General features: G+C 44.1%; 1 protein-coding gene across 3 annotated transcripts in view; it reads right to left on the bottom strand.

Annotated features, from left to right (window-relative positions):
* The window catches only part of TJP3 (tight junction protein 3), a 432362-nt gene that overhangs the window by 166736 nt on the left and 244442 nt on the right, over positions 1–21184 (bottom strand). For 2 of the 3 annotated variants that reach the window (XM_040322285.1, XM_040322278.1), the window contains exons 9-11: positions 8854–8909; positions 8121–8217; positions 7749–7905 (exon numbers count right to left, since the gene is read on the bottom strand). In XM_040322285.1, coding sequence (XP_040178219.1) covers positions 7749–7905; positions 8121–8217; positions 8854–8909 — 310 coding nt within the window. The remainder of the gene's footprint in view (positions 1–7748; positions 7906–8120; positions 8218–8853; positions 8910–21184) is intronic. The other variant, XM_040322292.1, reaches the window with a different exon arrangement.

Consider the following 21184-nt stretch of genomic DNA (forward strand, 5'->3'; position numbering starts at 1 on the left):
AACTTTGACACCCTTGCGGTGGAGACGAGCAGCCAGGAGATCCATGCCCTGTGAGGCTCACCTACCTGCAAGGGAGCCGAAACACCCCACGCACAAAGACTAGTCGCCCTGGTCCAGCATCTGGCGACTCCAGTAGTCTGCCTGCTGGTATACCTGAAGGTAGACCGAAGCCACGGCCGTGGCGTTGTCTGGCTGAAACCAGATCGGACGACCTTGCAACCTCCTCGACCACGAGGAGAAGCATAGCCTGATCGCCTAAAATAGTAGGACAATGACCGGTAGACAAAGTCCACAGCACCTGGTAGTCCCAGGCGGTCTCCCACCCAGGCACTAGCCAGGCCCGACCCTGGGTAACTACCGAGACCAGACAAGAGCGGGCACATACAGGGAGGTGTGGCCACAGACCCACACAAGTCCAGCGACTCAGGGCCAAGAGGACCCCCCAGGTGCCCCCACAACCCTTGAGGCTGGCAACTGTCGTAAACCGACCACTGGAAGGAAGAAACAACTTCCCGGACCGAAGAGTCGGGCATCTCCGTCACCAACTCAGAAAGACTGACTAGGTGGCGCACCGGAATCTGATGATTTCAGAGACAAGCGATTTTTACCACCTGGACAGTATTTCCCCCGGAAAAACCTAGTGTGGAACTGGGCATACAGTACCGCCTCGAAGAAGGCTACCCACAGGCCCCAGACCAGCTGGTGCCCAGAGAGAAGACCAATTGCGTGATGCCAATACCTTCCCCGCAGACTGAAGCTTCTGCAATTTTTCCAGGGGAAGAAGGACCTTCGCCTAGATACTCTAACGCTGAGTCTGAAACCTAGCATGCCCAGGATTTGAACCCTGGGTCGCACACATGGAAGGCGGTCTTGCTGCCACCGAGCTACACCTTCTGGCCCAAATGCTGCACCCACCCGTATATTCGGAGGGTCTGAATGGGTTTAACACATCCACTTGGTCTGAGACAGAAGCTGCTCTCAGAAGAAAGTCGTCCAAGTAGCCCACGAGGCAAAGCCTAGCTGTCCCAACAAAGTTAGGATAAGTGTGAGCTCCTAGCTGGAAACCCATGGTGCTGACGCCAGATCAACAGGGAGCCCTCTCACCATGAAGCACAGAAAGAACACTGACATGCGCAAAACGGGACATGCACGTATGCGTCCCTGATGTCCGAGGACGTCACGACGTCCCCCGGATGGAGCGCAGCTACCAAACGAATGGATTCAATGCGGAACTACCCGACATTCACAAAGGTATTCAGGGCCTGAGGCCGATAGAAAACCCCAAACCTCTCGTCCTGCAGGAAAGGTAAAATTACCCCGCAGCTTAGCAAGTCCCACACTGCCCAAGGCAGACCGACGGGCTGGGAGAGGAAGACACGAGGAAAGAACTTTGTTCTGTGGATAGGAGGAAACCCTATCTAGTACTCCGAAGAGACCACCTCGTAGACCCACTGGTCTGAAAGCAGGGAGGTTTCACCGAATTGTGAACCTGCAAGCCGCCCCCCCACCTAGAGACAGGGCGAGAAGGCTACATACAGTGGCAGGATTTGGGTGCCGGCGTGATCGGCTTACGCACCCATAGACGGATTAGATCCCCAGCTGGGTCTTTGACGGCCTGGGAGGGTTGCCCATAAATAATACACACACATAGTGTGTATGAATATTATGTAGGTGTATGCACACATGCCCTTGGAGGAAACTGGAGTTCCCCGGAGGAAACCCACACAGACACAGGGAGCGACAATGCAAGCTCCAGGTAGATTGGTGTCAGTGTCCGTCACACTTGCTGCCAAGTAATGGAGTTAACCACTACACCACCGTGTGCATAAACCCATTCTGAAACAGAAGCCCTGGATAACAAGGGAGCAGCATTCAACGAAACAACACAGACCTATATGAGGCCCTGGACCAGCTGGTCCGCTACCTAATAACTTCGGGGGAGAGTCGGCGCTCCTCCACTGTCTGTGCAAAATGCTCACTTTGTGAGTGACCAAGACCCCAGAGTAGCGGCCACAATAGGCCGCAAGTCAGACCCCAGCATGGTAAACATGGAAAGGGTCAATACTTCGGATCTTCTATCAGTCAGATCCATACAAGCAGAGCCTCCCGCAATAGGGAGAATGGTCACCTATACATGACACCCGGAGGGTCCACCTCTTGAAAGGGCTCTCCTCAAAAGGGGCACTGAACTGCCCGGCGGTGAGGGACTACAAAAGCCCTCAGCGGCTTTCCTCATTCCGCATCTAAGAAAGTATCAAAGAGGGGCACAGAAGGAAAAAACCTACACAGAACGGTCTGAATTGTGAACCAAAAAAGACTGAGCCCTCGGCGGAAACCCAGCTGCACTATCCAGCTGAAGAGTCCCGTACAGCAGTGAGAAGCTCACCCACAATGCCTTATCCTGCACCGACCCAGGTATCTGGTCCGCGGCTCCATAACAAAGCATTCCCCAGGGGATAACGGGGGGTGTGGGGCACCCTTTTAACCCCCGCCCGTCAGCAGTCTGCCCCCACCCTGGCACAAAAGTGTCCAGGACCAACAATAAAGCCTCTGTGGAATCCCAGGCGCTAACACCTGCTGCCATCACCAGCATGTTGGGGAATGACCCAGATACTGACTCCATATGACACCATTATAAGAAAAAACTCCCAGGGCCCAGTTCAGACCTGAACAAAAAAAAAACACTCCTACTGCGCTGATTGGGGGGGTTACCCAGGGGACTCACCACACCTGAGGAGTCTGCTCAGAGCCACTGCCCGTTTCCAGCACACAGCACACCCGGAAAATTGCGCCAGAGCCGCCAGAATGGCGGCAAAACGCTGCAATTCAAACCGTGAAAGCCTAAAAAGGCTGCACAGCACCTCGAAACCTCCAGTAAAAAAGGACCCCCAGCAAAAAAAAAAAAACACATTGGCCAGTGCACAGTCCCTCAGCAAGGTGCCCCCACCCAACAGCAATGGACTGAATCCCATATAAGCTACTTAGGAACTAAAATATCAAGGAATCTGACTAAGCTATTTGAACTTAACTATACACCAATGATGATGATGGTGATCAAATCTGATCTTTAGAGATGGGACAAAAATCTTTACATGGTTCGGAAGAACAAATATCATAAAGATGAATGTGATGCCAAGGCTTCTGCATTTAATACAGACCTTGCCAATTAAGATCCCCCCAAGTATTCTAGAAGACCCTAGATCAACATTTCTGAAATGTATTTGGGCAGGGAAACCAGCAAGGGTACGTAGAACGATTTTATCATTTCCGACGGGAAAAGAAGGGATTGGGGTCCCAGACCCAATAAGATATCAGGAAGTCTCACATCTAGTTAGAGTAGTGGAGTGGTGTGGGCTTAGCAAGGAGAAACCCTGGATACAAATGCAACAGGCGACAATAGATATCCCTCTGGAGGGCTTGGTATGGATACCAGAAGCTGAGATACCAAAGGAAGCAAGAAAACATCCGACAATAGGTGCCACTCTGCGAACGACTAAAGATATTTAAAAAAAACTACTCTCAACCCACCCGAGCCCGATGACCTCGATTATTGGCACACATGCGTTTCAGCCGGGTCTAACGGACTCTAGGTTTGGAACAATACGTCGAAGAGGACAATCTTTTGATGACAAAAAGAGATTGAATGAGAGGTAGTACCAGAATTAGACCTCTTTAGAAAGATACAACTAGAGGCCTTTATTAGATACAAGTTAAAAACATATGCAGAAGTTAGAACACCTACAGGATTTGAGCAGATATGTTTGAAGGGGGAGTCAATGAGACACTCATTGTCATATTTCTATGCTACACTAATTGGATTGGAAGCACCACAGGAGCTTACTTTCCTCTGGGCCTGGGAAGGGGACTTGGGCGTGTAATTTTTCCCCAAGAGCAGAAGGACAGGATCCTGCTATTTAATCAAAAAGCATCAGTAGCGAGTAGATACCAGGAAGGGGGATATATACTTCTCACTAGGTGGTACAGAACACCGACGGTGTTACACTGGATTTACCCCCAAACATCAAGATATCTATTGGAGATGTCAGAAAGCAGAAGGTGCTATATTACACATTTTCTGGGATTGTGTGAAAATCAAAGTTTTGGAGAATGGTTGCTGAAACCATCGGAATAACAGGAGTGTCTTTAGGAGATAAACCAGCGGCATTCATGTTATTTGACATTCCTATGTCAGTGGAGAAATATAACAATTCCCTGCTGAGACACCTTCTTATAGCAGTAAGGGCATGTATCCCTGTCCAGTGGAAGACAGCTAGCTCTATCTATCTAGAGCACAGTGGTTTGTCAGAATTTTAGAAATCCAACAAATGGAGAGTCTTACTTTGGCGATGAAAGACCAAGACGAGAGATACAGGAAGACATGGGCCCCGTATATGGCATATAAAGAAGAGCTGAGAGTTAAGGGGTAAAGGGACGGGTCGTTCGGCCAGGAGGGGAGTGTAGTAGAGGAGGGGGAATCTTTTTTTTTTTTTACTTGGATAAGTTGGGTGGGTTAATATTGGATATTGAAAAAAGGAACTCACATTGAGGTTAGTAGGAACCCAAGAAGTAATATAATGCATATACTTAGAGGGTTGTACTACAAATGTTACATGAAGATTGTGCAAGACTGTGATGAATTGCAATGTGAATACTATGAATAATAAAGAATTTATAAATTTAAAAAAAAGGAGTGACAAATTAATTATGAGGTGCAATTCCCTTACATCTTTGTCATTCACCTGCATGGCTGTGACTAAGTAAATTTGTTGCTAACAATTGAAAGATCAGTAACCATTTTGGAGTCAGAGGGATAATGTTTCTGCACACTGCTACCCCTTTCACACTCCTTTCCTAAACAATTCACCTCCCACCACACTCCTCTTGTGCATTTCCACCGTCTTGTCTATGTGCCTCAATATATGCATACATAAAATAAACATTATAATGCCTCATTTGCATAAAAACTTCTCATATGAAACAGAGCAAAGATCACTATCCAGTTTGTTACAATAACAAGGTAAAATTAGGATTTTAATGTGTTACCATAATGCACTGTAATGCATCGAACATATAAAAACTGGTGTGGTGCTATTTATTTAGAATGGCATCCCAAAACACCTACATAATGCACCACAATGCATTTGGGCTGTAGCCAGCCGCAACACAGATAAATCATGTGATGTAGTGTGTTATGTTAAAAAAAACAAACAAAAAAAAAAAACATTTGCATTGTGGTGTTATGGCATCCAAAATAAATGGGCTGCTTGACACAAAGCAGGTTAAAACTAATTTGTTTTACTGCAACCATCTACTACTAGCAATACCATGACTTAAATGAAGAACTTTCATAGATATACAGCTAATCAGACGGCTATGCCATCACTGTCAAATAAAGTGCATTGTTTTTAGCTATGATGCATATACTGTATAGTAAACTGATTATTATCCAATTTAGAAATCATAATACAATATTAGGAGCAAAGTTTTAAGACAGCAAGGTTGCAGAAAGGGGGTGGGACTTTAAATGAAGCTCGTGGTGACAAATTGAATACAATGGTGGAACAATAAACAATTTATTGATACATAAAAAACCTGTTTACACACATAAGTTATACATGCGGGGAAAGGCACCAAACACATAGTGCCAATTCCTTGACCCGATAATAACCAGTAGAAACATGATTTTGAGCATTAATCACATGGTAAAATGAGGGAGTCCACCATATTCATAGTTGAAAAAAAAAACAATATAAAAGATAAAATCTGCGCAATCTATGGTCTTTGTATTCCCTATAATTATAAAGATAGTAGAAAACCTATCTCAATAGGTGTGTAATTGGATACACAATACTGCTAGTAGCTTGATGCGTTTCGCGGCTTTAAACCGATCATCAGGAGCAGGTATATGAAGCATCTGCAATAGAGTAATTATCTAAGTAAATAACTGTGTCAGGCATGGGGAGAATAATGTAAACCCCCCACAAAACCGTATAAGACAAAGTGACTTACAGATATGTGTGCGTTGAAGCATATGGTCCCACAGACCAGAGAGCCACCCAGGCCGGGAGCCGATGGGGCATGTGCAGCGGCAGCGCCCAACAGGGAAGAGCAGTCCAGGTGGATAAAAAACATTTTTTTCATGTATCAATAAATTGTTTATTGTTCCACCATTGTATTCAATTTGTCACTACGAGCTTCATTTAAAGTCCCACCCCCTTTCTGCAACCTTGCTGTCTTGCAACTTTGCCAATATGACAGGGATGGAGGCGCATGACTCTACCCAGTCATGGCTTCATTTAAAGTCCCACCCCCTCCCGTCTTCTGACGCTCGGGGGACAGGTGTGCCGCAGCTGCGCGTCAACGTCACAGCCGGACGTACAGCATCGTTATGATGCAGTATCACCGTCCGGGCACTGTCCATCTCCACGTGGTTTGGGGCGGGGCTGCGTTGGCGCCAGCTGCCAGGCGTTTTATCCTCCGTCGGCTGGTTCCGTCGCTCCACCCTCTACACACGTGTCTGACGTAGGGGGCGTGGCATGGTTGGCGGTTGCGCATTTATGGGCAGCTGTTCTGGTGGAGTTCGGGTCATTCCGAGTGCACCTCCACACATTCACTGTTGGACTGGCCTTTCACTCACCTTGCTTTATCCTTAATACAGGTATAATTTGGGCTTCAATTGGCACATTCACTCGCTCCCACCGGGCGTTTTTGGTGATGACCTTTACCATGGTCTCTTACCCTTCACTCCCGTTTACCCACCCACTCTTCACCTTATCCCATCTTTCCCTCACCCAGTCCACTCTCACTAATTTTAGCTCATTCACATAGTCTAAATTATCCCAACATCTCACACTTTTATAATAATTTTTTATAATTTTAATTTCACATTCCTATCACCCATTCATCATTTTTCATTTCACTTTTATGTCCTCACTAGGGGTGCTCGGGGGGGCCCTTATCCACCTGGACTGCTCTTCCCTGTGGGGCGCTGCTGCCGCCGCTGCACATGCCCCCTCGGCTCCCGGCCTGGATCATGTTGTCGGGTGGCTCTCTGGTCTGTGGCACCATATGCTCCAACGCACACATATCTGTAAGTCACTTTGTCTTATACAGTTTTGCGGGGGTTTTACATTCTTATCCCCATGCCTGACACAGTTACTTACTTAGATAATTACTCTATTGCAGATGCTTCATATACTTGCTCCTGATGAGCGGTTTAATCCAATTACACACCCATTGAGATAGGTTTTCTACTATCTTTATAATTATAGGGAATACAAAGACCATAGATTGCACAGATTTTATCTTTAATATTGTTTTTTTTTCCCCAACTATGAATATGGTGGACTCCCTCATTTTACCATGTGATTAATGCTCAAAATCATGTTTCTACTGGTTATTATCAGGTCAAGGAATTGGCACTACGTGTTTAGTGCCTTTCCCCGCATGTATAACTTATGTGTGTAAACAGGTTTTTTATGTATCAATAAATTGTTTATTGTTCCACAATTGTATTCAATTTGTCACCACAAGCTTTATTTAAAGTCTCACCCCCTTTCTGCAACCTTGCTGTCTTGCAACTTTGCTCCCATTTTGTCAATATGACAGGGATGGAGGCGCATGTCTCTACCCAGTCATGGCTTCAAAGTCCCAATCTCCCAATCCCCCTCGAACAATCATAATACAATATTACTTGTTCCGTATGTCACTTTTTCAGTATATAAAAAGCATTTTTATATTGTAATCACCTGCAGGATCTGGTCACCTTCCTTCATTCCCTCTACTGTTGCAGGGCTCCCTTCTTGAACAGCAGCAACAAATATTCCTACATCATTTCCTCCTGCAAGGCGCAATCCAATACTTTTCCCTTTTGTAAACTGTATTAGGCGTGCATCTGGGCTATAACTTAAGATAAAAAGGGAATAAGATTCAAGAAGATGAACTTGAAGTTATCAAATGATATCTCAAAGAGGGCATAGGAAGAAATGGAATACATTTAAATTGAAAAATAAAAGAAGAACTTAGAGGCTTGAAAACATGCTGCAAGATTTTTAACAAAAATCTTTATATCTCATGCCAAGCTGGTGGTCTTTATATAAGCATAATGCACGTGCTAATACACTTGGTACCCCACTCGTGGCTCATCCTTCTGCTGGTCACAGGCTTGCGCGGGCAGTTCCCTGTATTCACTAAGCACTTGAGGAGATTCCCTGGGATCTGACATAAGAGAGAAAATAATGAATACAACAAAAAAAAGAAAAAATGGCATCTGCTATATAAACCTAAACGCTACCTAAAGGATAATGCCGCGTACACACGATCGGTCCATCCGATGAGAACGGTCTGATGGACCGTTTTCATCGGTTAACCAATGAAGCTGACTGATGGTCCGTCGTGCCTACACACCATCAGTTAAAAAAAATCGATCGCTGAAAAAAAAAAACGAAATTCAATGCTTCCAAACATGCGTCGACTTGATTCTGAGCATGCGTGGATTTTTAACCGATGGTTGTGCCTACTAACTATCGTTTTTTTTTCTATCGGTTAGGTATCAATCGGTTAAATTTAAAACAAGATTGCTTTTTTTTAACCTATGGATAAATAACTGATGGGGCCCACACACGATTGGTTTGGTCCGATGAAAACGGTCCATCAGACCGTTCTCATCGGTTAGACCGATCGTGTGTACGCGGCATAAGTCTAACACAAAAAGTTTTAAAAGTCAGAATTCTTAAATTAACTTAGTTTCAGTATTTTAAATTTTACACCAAGCATTTGTAGAATGAACAACAAAAAAAAAAACAATATTTATTTTACATAACCCCTGGTCTGTGGATTTATCTGCAAGCTTACAGGCTTCGTGCTGTACATCATCTATCTGTAGGGTGTGTGTTCCATTAATTTCACGGCTGAAAAAAAAAAAAAAGAAAACATTGCATAACAGCATAATAGGATGTTTGTACTCACTGTAAAATCTTTTTTTTTACAAAGTCAATGGAGGACACAGTAATGCAACAAAAGATCTGTGTTATACTGCCAACTTCAAGAGGAAGAGGAACAAACACTAAAATATGCTGTTCAGCTTTGGGCTCCAGTTCACAAAAAGAACATGGGGAACTGGAAAAAGTGTAGAGAAGGGCAGTCAAACTTAAAGGGGTTGTAAACCCTCAAGGTTTTTCACCTTAATGCATTCCATGCATTAAGATGAAAAACCTTTTGTGGTGCAGCAGCCCCCCAGAGCCCCCCTTTTACTTACATGAACCCGATCATTCCAGGGACGGGGGCAAGCAGAGCAGCTCCAGCCACTGTCTCTGTAATCATTGGCTGGATTGATAGCAACAGGAGCATTGGCTCCTGCTGATGTCAACCAAAGCCAGTGACACAGGACACCGGCCAAGTCCTGCTGTCTGTCAATGGACACAGCAGCACTCGGGAGCGCGCCCGCATGAGTGCCCCCAGGGAGTGCGGGTCTCCGTGGGGGCACTCAAGGAGGAGAAGCGCCGTTGAGGGACACCAGAAGAGGAGGATTGGGGCCCCTCTGTGCAAAACCCTTGCACAGAGGAAAAAAGTATGACATGTTTGTTATTAAAAAATAAAAAAAATAAAAAATAAAACCATTACAGCCCCTTTAAAAGAGGCATGAAGAAGCTGAGCTAGGAGTAAATATTAACTGAATTTATTCTCTCTTAAGAAGAGGTGATTAAGGGGCAATGTGAAGTAATGTAGATGCACTTGAAATTAACTTAATGTATGGTGCTCAGTACAAAAGATGCGGTTTAAACATACACAGTGAATCAAATATAAACACAGTGAGCATGTGTACTCAATATAAATTATGCTGTATAATTTTATACAGCATAATTTATATTGAGCACACATGCTCACTTTGTTTATATTTGATTCACTGTGTATGTTTAAACAGCATCTTTTGTACTGAGCACCATACATTAAGTTAATTTCAAGCGCATCTACATTACTTCACATTTTTACTATTGATTTGGTTTATCACCCAGATTGCAGCTGTTATTATTTTTTTTTTTATGTTTTGTTTTTTCCTTTAATTATTAATTAGTAGCGCTGTAGTCCATATTAACATTGATTAAGGGGCAATATAATCACCTGTATAAATACACAAGTGCTTCATATAATCAACTTTGCGGGGGGTTATTCACTTTAACATCACTACAAAGGACAAGGGAACATTCTTTACGTCTGGAGGATAAGGTTGAACCTTTACACACAAAAAGGCTTTTTTCACAGTAAGAGCTGTGAAAATGTAGAATTGGCTCCCCCAACAACTGGTTCTTGCCAGCTAAGTAGAATGTTTAAAAAAAAGAGCTGGGGGGGGGGTGTTCATGGCATGGAGGAGTAATGCCATGGTATTGCTGAGTTCCCAAGCATTTATACTCTTAGCAGATTTACAGTGGTCACTGATTTTTAACAACAACATTTGTCCACCCAAGAGAAGGACTAGCAAGAAAAAACCAGAGAAGCCTCCACAGCCTCGGACCACTGCTGCCATGGATCCCTTTTTTAAGCAAATCTAGCCAACAGTCTCCACCCCTGAGACTGGCATGATGGCGCTGGCAGCAGGTCCTAGAATGCCATGTGAGTTACCCGTCGCAGCTCAGACACATCACTCAGGGCTGCTAGAGACTGGAGGGAATACTAGCAAAAACATTCAGCCTTTCTCCCTTAGCAACCTGTCACCTTGCCTTCCACACTCTCGCATTGTGTCGCTGGACAGCAGTTATAATGAGGGAGAACAGATCGACATGAATACAGGCAGACATGTGAGCAATTGCTCCCCTGCCTTGGCTGTGGGTGCTGACATACTCTGAACATAGGGATTCCTCTCTTCTCTGATCAACTACAACAGTATGGCTCCCCTTGCAGTGAAATAAACAGCTTGGCTAGTACTGTGGTGCCTGCTCCATAACTTACCCACTAGGGGCTTGTTTACACCAGACTATATTTTTAACTCTTTTTTATTTATTTTTAAAGAAAGTGACATTACAAGAAACACTTTGAGGTGTGGCTTGTCATAGTGAATGTTTCCTTTGCATAAACTATTATTGGGGAAGGAAGCAGCATGTATTCCTTTACTGTGCTTTATCTCATGTTTGGCCTCCTGCAGATGATGCTGATGTATGAGCAATTGGCCAAGCGGAGGAAGAGAAGGGCATCCAGGCGCTATTGGATACATCAAATTGTCTCTTAGATATTCTACAGGGAACTTTCATGTCCTGTATCATGATTTACGCACCTACCCTCAGAAGTTTATGTCTGCCATTTTCAAGCAGGAAAAATAGGAAGTGCATAGAAGGAAGGGACTACAGGACACTATGATCTCCTATATCATTACAGGGCATTTTGTGATATTATATTTCTTTTTAATCTCTTTGTTGACAAATTTTACCATGCCGTAAATGCCTGTCAGTGCATTTGCAGAGCGTTAATATAAACTTGAATGGGAGATTCTGAAATTATAATTTGCATAAGTCTTTGAGGAGCATTAAAAATGCCCCCCTAACACCTGATTTCAATGCCAGTGTGAACTTAGCCTAAGGCTGATCAGGAAAACCTACTGAGCAGAGTGTAAACTGCTATCTGGAGTGATTTGTTATTGAAACAAGAAGTGATGGAAATTAATAGTAAACTGACTGCTGCAGTGCAAGTGAGTGCAGATTTGAAAAATACAGTTGCAAATGTCCAGAGCCCACAGTATACACTTAGCTCTCAGGGGACACAACTACACCTTTTAACTGACAATTTGAAAAATCATAGCTGCCATCATAATATTCAGCACAGAGGAATCTCAAATCCATCTACTCCCAGATGTTTCTAATAGAACACTGCAAATGCAATGTGCACTGAAGCGAAGGTCTGTCTTACAAGTAGGGCCACCCCTTTCACCCTATTGTGAATAACGGTAGCCACACTTTCGCTTTGAAACACCCATCTGAACTACCAGACTTGTTCTTGTTTGCAGACTTGGAACAAATCCAGGGTTTCTGACTGGCTCAAAGTTTTACCTCTGCACCTCCACCATTGCCAGCCTCATTGCAACCAACAAGAATATGGTATGTGACCAGACAAACTTATGAGAATTGTACACCAATGCTAGAAGTCTGGCTAACAAGATGGAAGATCTGAAGCTGCTAATGTACGTGGAGGATTTAGATTTTGTAGGAATTTCAGAGACTTGGTTTGACAGCTCCCAGTATTGGCTGGTAACCATTCAGGGGTACTCCCTTTATCGCATTGACAGCGAGGATAAAAAGGAGGGGTATGTCTGTATATCAAGAATAATGTGCAAGTGAATGTGAGGGACGATATCACTAAATGGGGCTAAGGAGGAGGTGGAATCCTTGTGAGTGGAGCTCCAAAGGGAGGAAACTAAGGGGAAAGTAATACAGGGTGTATGCTATAGGGGGTGGGGGGGGTTTTATTATCTAGATATTGAATGGGCAGAAGTAACTGCGCATTCATCAAAGGCTTGCCATTTCCTAAATGCAGGACAACTTCATGGGTGAGATGGTGAATGCACCAACAAGAAACAATGCATTGCTAGACCTACTAATTACTAACAATACAGACCTGTAGAAATACGGGCAACTTAGGAAACCGCGACCACAGGTCAATTAGTTCCAGTATAAAATCACAGAAATATGAAACACAAGGCTAATACAAAGACACTGAATTTCAAAAGAGCCAACTTCCCAAAACTGTGCTCTTTGCTAGATGACATTAAAATGGGATAAAATCCTAAGAACAAAGAACAGAGGAAAAATGAGAGTGCTTTAAGAGCATACTAACTAAAAAGGTATTGGCCAGTGCATTTCAACAGGAAATAAGCTTAAAAGAGAAAAAAAAAAAAAAATCCTGGGTGGCTAAACTCCAACGGAAAAATGCATATAAAAGCAAAGCAAAGAAAATCGCTTGGTCTATGATCGGCTTTAGATTCCATGTAGACAACCGGATATAAACAAAAACTCACGCAAGCTCTATCACATGTTTGTGAAATAATGAGCTGAATAACGGTGCTCAGGCCATTGTGTCCCATACATCAAAATTGCAAAAAGAAAGCCGGCAACTCGATTGTGCTCAATAAATATTTGAGAAGAAGCAAACAGCAGTGCGACATCAAAACGCTGACATGTTTCGGCGAAACGCCTTCCTCATTGCATACAGATTTACAATAAAATCAAGTTTATATAGAAAAAATATCCATTCGTCCCAAAAGAGGGCGGTACAATCCAATCTAAAATCGATTAACAATTGAAATCATGTGAGGTTAGTAGAACCAGAGAGAAGAGGGGGAGGGAAGATGGAAACAGACTAAAAACTCTAGTTCAAACGATTTTTTTTTTTTATATATAATCTTTATTTGTACAAGAATAAGAATTCACTTTCTGTGACATAACAGTCAAAAACAAAAGGACAAAACAAATGCAAAATATAATGTTATAAAGCTACAAAAAATAAAAGATAGTAGTATAAAACTATCAAATCGTGCATCTATGCAGTTTACAAAATAGTTGGCCCGATTGGCCATCCAACAAAAAGGGCATAAGAGACGGAGACGTCTACTTCGTGGTCGTTACATAGTTAGTCAGGTTGAAAAAAGACAAGTCCATCCAGTTCAACCACAAAAAATAAAAAAAAACAAAATAAAACACACAGTACAATCCTATACACCCAACTCCATACCCACAGTTGATCCAGAGGAAGGCAAAAAACCCCAGCAGAGCATGATCCAATTTGCTACAGCAGGGGAAAAAATTCCTTCCTGATCCCCCGAGAGGCAATCGGATTTACCCTGGATCAACTTTACCTACAAATCTTAGTACTCAGTTATATTCTGTACATTTAGGAAAGAATCCAGGCCTTTCTTAAAGCAATCTACTGAGCTGGCCAGAACCACCTCTGGAGGGAGTCTGTTCCACATTTTCACAGCTCTTACTGTGAAAAAACCTTTCCGTATTTGGAGGTGAAATCTCTTTTCCTCTAGACGTAAAGAGTGCCCCCTTGTCCTCAGTGTTGACCGTAAAGTGAATAACTCAACACCAAGTTCACTGTATGGACCTCTTATATATTTGTACATGTTAATCATATCCCCCCTTATTCTCCTCTTCTCAAGAGTGAATAAATTTAGTTCTTCTAATATTTCCTCATAGCTGAGCTCCTCCATTCCTCTTATCAGTTTGGTTGCCCTTCTCTGCACTTTCTCCAGTTCTCTGATATCGTGATAACATATGAATGATATCACTATTAAGTTGTCTCCAGTCCCTCTGCTAGACGCAGGTGGCATATGTGGGCAGACATCACAGAGTTGGACAGGTGAGCAAAACCAGGTGGCTAAAACATTTAAGAAAAACCGATCTCTAGAAACAGAACCACAAAAAAGAATAACAAGAAAATAATCTAAGGAAAGTGCACTTATGCAAATTATGTAAGCAAACCTGCAGTAGATAGTTCAGATGGATAAATCGGATCAGTAATCATTCTGACAATTACTCTCCCCCTGTTGGAGTGGGGTCCCTTGGTTGCCTGTCCGCCGCAGACCCCTTCACATAGTGAATCCATGTGGCCCATATACCATACCATTTATCATATTTGTCCTTGCATTTTGCCATCCATTCCTCTATAGCCTTGATATCATTTACTATACGGATTCAATCCGAACGGCTTGGGATTTGGCTACTCTTCCAATAAACGGGGATCAACCTTCTAGCCGCATTCAAAAGATGTGTCAGTACCCACTTTTGGTAAAGGCTGAGAGCAATGGTGGGGACGTGCAGGAGGAAGCCCATTGGAGAGTCCGGGAGGTCTATCTCCAGTATACTATTAATCTGGGTTCTGATGTCTTGCCAAAAACAGCATAACTTAGGGCAGTCTCACCACATATGCAGGAAGGAGCCCCTATGGCCACATTCCCGCCAGCAGGTGTCCGAGGACGTCAGATAAATTTGTTTGAGCTTAGTGGGGACCCTGTACCACCTAGTCAGTACTTTAAAACCATTCTCCTGCATTTTTGTGTCAACAGAGCTGGAATGAGTAAGGCGATACAGGTGGTCAAGTTGCGTATCAGCAAACTCATGTTGCAGGTCTCTTTCCCACTCCCGAATATAGACGGGTTTCCCAAGGGGCCACTGTCTCAGCAGCAGTTAGTAGAGGACAGATATAGAGCGCAGAATAGGACTAGAAGACATGCACAGCTTCTCAAAAGGGGTGGAGGACGTAGGAGAGTGTATGGCTTGGGGTAAACCACGTGCAAAGTGCTGAAGCTGTCCATGTCTCCATCCATCCATCGGGAAACTACAATATTGGGCTCTGAGTTTATCCAATGGGAGCAGGCCCTCATCTTGGAAGAACCTGCCACATCTCAACTCACCATCTGCCATCCAAGCACGGAAGAAAGGCGGGTGTTCCCGCGGGGCAAACCAGGGGAAGCCTCCTAGGATTGTCAGCGGAGAGAATGGAGGAGCAAGCTGTCCTGATTTAAAATATCCCATAACTTTAAAGCATGGGCAGTCATTGGGGAGACATAGGCTGATAGACCTTTATGTGCCTGGGGAAGCCAGGGGGCATGAGATAAATTGCGACCTGCCAAAAAAAATTCAACGGTACCCATACCTTAGTGGCCACCCCATGGTGCCAATCCAATATCTGCTGAAGGGCAATCGCCTCATAATACTTGTGGATATCTGGGACGCCTAGGCCTCCCATCCACTTGGGTCTCTTTATAGGTAGGAAGAGCCAAACAAGGGCTTCATCCCTGCCAGATATATTTAAGAACCACACTGTTGAGGCTCGAAAAGAATAACCTAGGTAAAAAGATGGGCACCATTTGGAGAAAGAACAGGATGCAAGGCAACACATTCAACAAATATTTCATGTGAGTGCTGCGCCAGGTGAAGGAGAAAGAGGATTGCAACCGTGTACGCAAGCTTGGGGAGATGTTTAAGGACAGGATCTCCGACTTAGCAAAATACATTTTTAAATTAGAGAAAGAGCCGAATGTCTGCAGTTCATTCATAATGTTGGGGAGAGAGATCAAAGGGTGAGCCACATAAAACAGGACATCATCCGCGTACACAGAGAGTTTAGATTCTTGCAATCCGACACCAAGACCCTTAATGTTGGGGTTAGAGCGAATACAAATTAAGTAAAGACTCAAGGGTGAGGGCAAAAATGAGAGGAGACAGCGGGCACCCCTGTTTGGTCCCAATAGGGAAGGCGTCCGAATCGACTGTTCACCTTAACTCTGGCCTCAGGTTGGCTGTACAAAGAGGACACCCAGGAGAGCATTTTAGGGCTGAGCCCCAACCTGAACACCACACGACTATATATCCAATCCACCCTGTCGAATGCCTTTTCCGCATCAGTGGAAAGCAGAAGACAGGGTGGATGGTCGGCCCGCGTCTACACCCAGTGGATCAGCTGAATAGCCCGATTAGAATTATCCCACGCTTCCCTCCCAGTAATAAACCCCATCTGGTCTGGATGTATAAGAAAAAAAATAGAATGGGTGGAAGGCGGTTCGCTAAAATTTTTGCCAGAATTTTGATGTTGGTATTTAACCACTTAAGCCCCGGACCATTTTGTTGCTAAATGCCCAGGCCAGGTTTTGCGATTCGGCACTGCGTCGCTTTAACAGACAATAGCGCAGTCGTGCGACGTGGCTCCCAAACATAATTGGCGTCCTTTTTTCCCCACAAATAGAGCTTTCTTTTGGTGGTATTTGATCACCTCTGCGGTTTTTATTTTTTGCGCTAACAAAAATAGAGCGACAATTTTGAAAAAAATGCAATATTTTGTACTTTTTGCTGTAATAAATATCCCCCAAAAACATATAAAAAATGTTTTTTTCCTCAGTTTAGGCCGATACGTATTCTTCTACCTATTTTTGGTAAAAAAAAAAAAATCGCAATAAGTGTTTATCGATTGGTTTGCGCAAAATTTATAGCGTTTACAAAATAGGGGATAGTTTTATTGCATTTAAAAAATTTTTTTTTTTTTTACTACTATTGGCGGCGATCAGCGATTTTTTTCGTGACTGCGACATTATGGCGGACACTTCGGACAATTTTGACACATTTTTGGGACCATTGTCATTTTCACAGCATAAAATGCATTTATTTGCATTGTTTATTGTGAAAATGACAGTTGCAGTTTGGGAGTTAACCACAGGGGGCGCTGTATGAGTTAGGGTTCACCTAGTGTGTGTTTACAACTGTAGGGGGGTGTGGCTGTAGGACTGACGTCATCGATCGAGTCTCCCTATAAAAAGGGATCACTCGATCAATGCAGCCGCCACAGTGAAGCACGGGGAAGCCGTGTTTACACACGGCTCTCCCCGTTCTTCAGCTCCGGGGAGCGATCGCGACGGAGCGGCTATAAACGAATAGCTGCGCCGTCGTCCCGGATCGCTCCCCGAGGTAAGCCGCCCGCAGCGGAGGGGGTCCCGATCGGACCCCCCACCCGCTAGAAGGCAAGGACGTATATATACGCCCATCTGCCTGTCCGTGCCATTTTGCGGACGTAAATAGTCGTGCGGCGGGTATTAAGTGTTTAAGAGCGAAATTGGTCTGTAGCTACTAGGGACTGTGTGATCCTTCCCCTCTTTGGGCAACACCGTTATATGGGTCAATAGGCCTTCCTTGGGCATAGCTGTGCCTGAGACTAGGGCGTTAAAATAAGTGCACATAGGCCGGAGAGTAAGGGAAGGAAAGCACAATAATAAGCTTTTGTGTATCCGTCAGGGCCTGGGCTTTTGTCGTTCAGAAGGCCTTTTACCACGATTTCTAGCTCCTCCTGGGTAATAGGGGCCTCGAGGGATTTGCTGGTTTGGGCGGGGAGATGGGGGGGCTTGGGCCTCAGTCAGATAGTCCGGAATGTGGCCCTGTTTCTGGTCCACCGTCAGACCAGGTAGTGTGGCAGGGAGATGGTACAGCTGGGTGCAGAAGTCTCTAAAGGTAGCTGCAATCTTAGAGGAGTGAACTACAGGAGGACAAGTCCCGGCCTGAAGCTTATGCACATGGGCCGAGGCCTGTTGCCTCTTTAGAGCTCTGGCCAATAGTCGTCCACACTTGTTTCTGTATTCATAGAATTATGCGATCCGCGACGTAAGCAGTCACGTATGCGGGTGTCCAGCAAAGTAGCAAACTCCAGGCGAAGGTTCTGGAGGTCTGCCGCCAACTTCGGGGTCAAACTACGCTTGTGTTTAAGTTCCGATAGGTGCATTTTCCGTAGGAGGTATTGAATGCCACAGCATCATCTAAGATATTCTCATTCAGGCACCAGGTCCAGGACCTGGCGTCGGAAAACGGCGGATGTATGGAGAGACACTGGGGCATGATCCGATAGGGTGATAGAGCCGATTGACACACAGGATAAAGTCTCCAGGGAAAATTGGTCCATCAGCAACAGATCAATGTGGGTGTAGACGGCATGTGTTGCCGAGTAGTAGCTAAAATCTTTGTCGGTAGGGTGGAGTAGCCTCCAACAGTCGACAAGGTGGTAAAAGTGCTTGAGGAAAGCAAAAGCTTTGGGGTGCACACCCTAATGCAATAGGCTGCACACTGTTATAGTGAAACACCAGATATTTAATATAATCAGGGAGATGGTGTATTTGTAGGCTGACTGTATAAACTAACATGATCCAAACTACCTGGCCAAGCAGCTTGCATGACTGAGGAACTCTCAGAAAAAGTCTTTATCTATTAGACCTGCAAAAAAGACACTCTTCCTTCTCAGGACACAATTCTACTAGGCTGGAGAAAAAAAGTGGTATATTATATATATATATATATATATATATATATATATATATATATATATATATATATATATATATATAAATATACCACTTTTTTTCTCCAGCCTAGTAGAATTGTCTGCGGTCCCTGGGACTATATCTCTCTCATCTGATTTATCACTTGCCATTTATCTCCAATTGAGCAGTATTACTATACCACTATATAGTGGATCCTTCTCATGTCCCCATTTTTGAGCTTTTATTTTTTGCAACTTTTCCCACTTAGACGGTGGTACTTTCACCTGTAGTTACAGGGAACCACCGCATGGTGTGGAAATCTTTAGGATTATTGATAGCAGTGGGGGTTTTATATGTGCTTGGGGTGGGGGGGTCTCTTTGTGTTGTGTGGAGGGTGAATGGGTGAGTTATGGACTTAGATCTCCTTATTGGATGATCGAGCGCCAGTTTTCAATTTGTCACTGATTTTTGCCGTCTCGTTTTTTTGAGAGTATTCTCAGGTCACTTCTAGGGTACTATACCATAATTGGTTACCTGTGTGTTTTTAATGCCTTTTATGCTCTATTCCCTGTAGAGACTTAAGACAGCTCACAGAATGAGCTATCGGCCCTGATAGACGTTGAGCCTCCCCCAACATTGCAGTCACTCTGCATATGTTTTGTTGCACTGCATTGCATTTCTGGGTCTTTAAGAGGTTAACTGCTATATTCGCAGCATCCTCACAAGCAGAAAACAGGGTGTGCCCCTTTCCCTGTTTTAAATCCTCAAACAGGGTGTTTAAAAGACCTGAGGATGAAGGTTCACTACACGAGGACAGGTAACAGGTGAGCCTAATGAGGAGAAGCTATCAGAAGCCCCACAAGCTCTGGTTGCAGCTGCAGTCTTTTAAGAGAATCAAGCTGCATATAACTTCCCTCAGCCTAGACGGCCAGAGCCTCTGTCTTCATAAGATCCTCAACCTGGTGTTGGCTTCAGGCTAACCAAATGCACAACAGGGGGATGCACAGCTGCTGGTGCATATGGCTAACGTCGCAGGTTGCGGAGACGCACATCTGCAGAGCATAACTGCCTCTTTACCAGTCCGCACGTTTGCATGAAATACATGAGTTTGTAATATTCAAAATGCATGTGGGGTAAAAACAAGTAACAGAGCATGTTTTATTGTTGATCACATAAAAATACATGTTTTTTGTTTGTATGATTTTACATGGTTACATTAGGATGGTTAATCACATCAAAGTGCCTAAAAATGTTTAAATGCTTAAGGAGGCTGGATCATACACGGTTGCCTGATAACCCGAAGCCTTGATTACCCAAGGATATTTGGTCACACAGAGAGGCTTGTTTCCACAGGAAAGCCTAGAATCGCATAAAAGATGTTTAAGTGCATAAAAATGCGGAATCGCACATGGTTAGCTGATAACCCGAATCCTTGATTACCCAAGGATATTTGGTCACACAGTGAGGCTTGTTTCCACAGGAATGTCTAAAATCGCATAAAAATGCTTAAGTGCTCAAAGATGCAGGATCACACATGGTAACCCGAGTCCTTGGTTACCCAAGGATATTTGGTCACACAAAGAGGCTTGTTTCCACAGGAATGCCTAAGGTTGCATAAAGATGCTGGAGTGCATAAAGATGTGGGATCACACATGGTTACCTGATCACCCGAGTCCTGGATTACCCAGGCATAGTTGCTCTCACAGAGAGGTTGTGTCCGCAGAAATGCCCAAAATCGCATTAAAATGCTTGATTGCATAAAAATGCTGGATCGCACAGGGGTGCTCGGTCATACAAGAGTCCTTGATCACACAAGGGTACTTGTCCGCACAGGGGTGCTAAAAATGCATAAGATGTTTGATCGCATAAAAAATGCTAAATCGCATAAGGAGGCATGTTTGCCTAGATTTTGCGTGGTTGCTTAATGAGGCATGATAATTAGGTTTCCTTAATTATACAGGATTCCTTGGGGCTTACATAGGAACACGTGTCTGCAGGGGTACATGTTGCACAATGCTGCATAACACGTTCAGAGCGCATACTTGCTTGCAACAGACTTGTTCATAGCTCACATGCTATATGTATGCGTGTATACAGCACGCCCCTTTTTTATGTGTTTTGCCTAAAACATATTTGTATGAATTCATGCTTCCATGATCACACGCTTCCATGAGCACACGCTTCCATAGAGGCATGTGGCTTTAAAGCTTGCCACATGCACATATGGGGAGCCATTTGCATATGTGTTTATTTACATGGGACTGCAGAGGTTGTCTGCATTTCGCAGGGGATCAGCACAGTCTCTAGCTGGTGGCTTACCCCTTGGGTTAACCTCCGTGCCTGGGTTAATAGGGTGCTAGGGCCTGCCTCTAGCAGGTCTAAAGGCCTAGGGTATAGCAGTAA

The sequence above is a fragment of the Rana temporaria genome, chromosome 1 (genome assembly GCF_905171775.1).
Source record: "Rana temporaria chromosome 1, aRanTem1.1, whole genome shotgun sequence".
Lineage (NCBI taxonomy): Eukaryota > Metazoa > Chordata > Amphibia > Anura > Ranidae > Rana > Rana temporaria.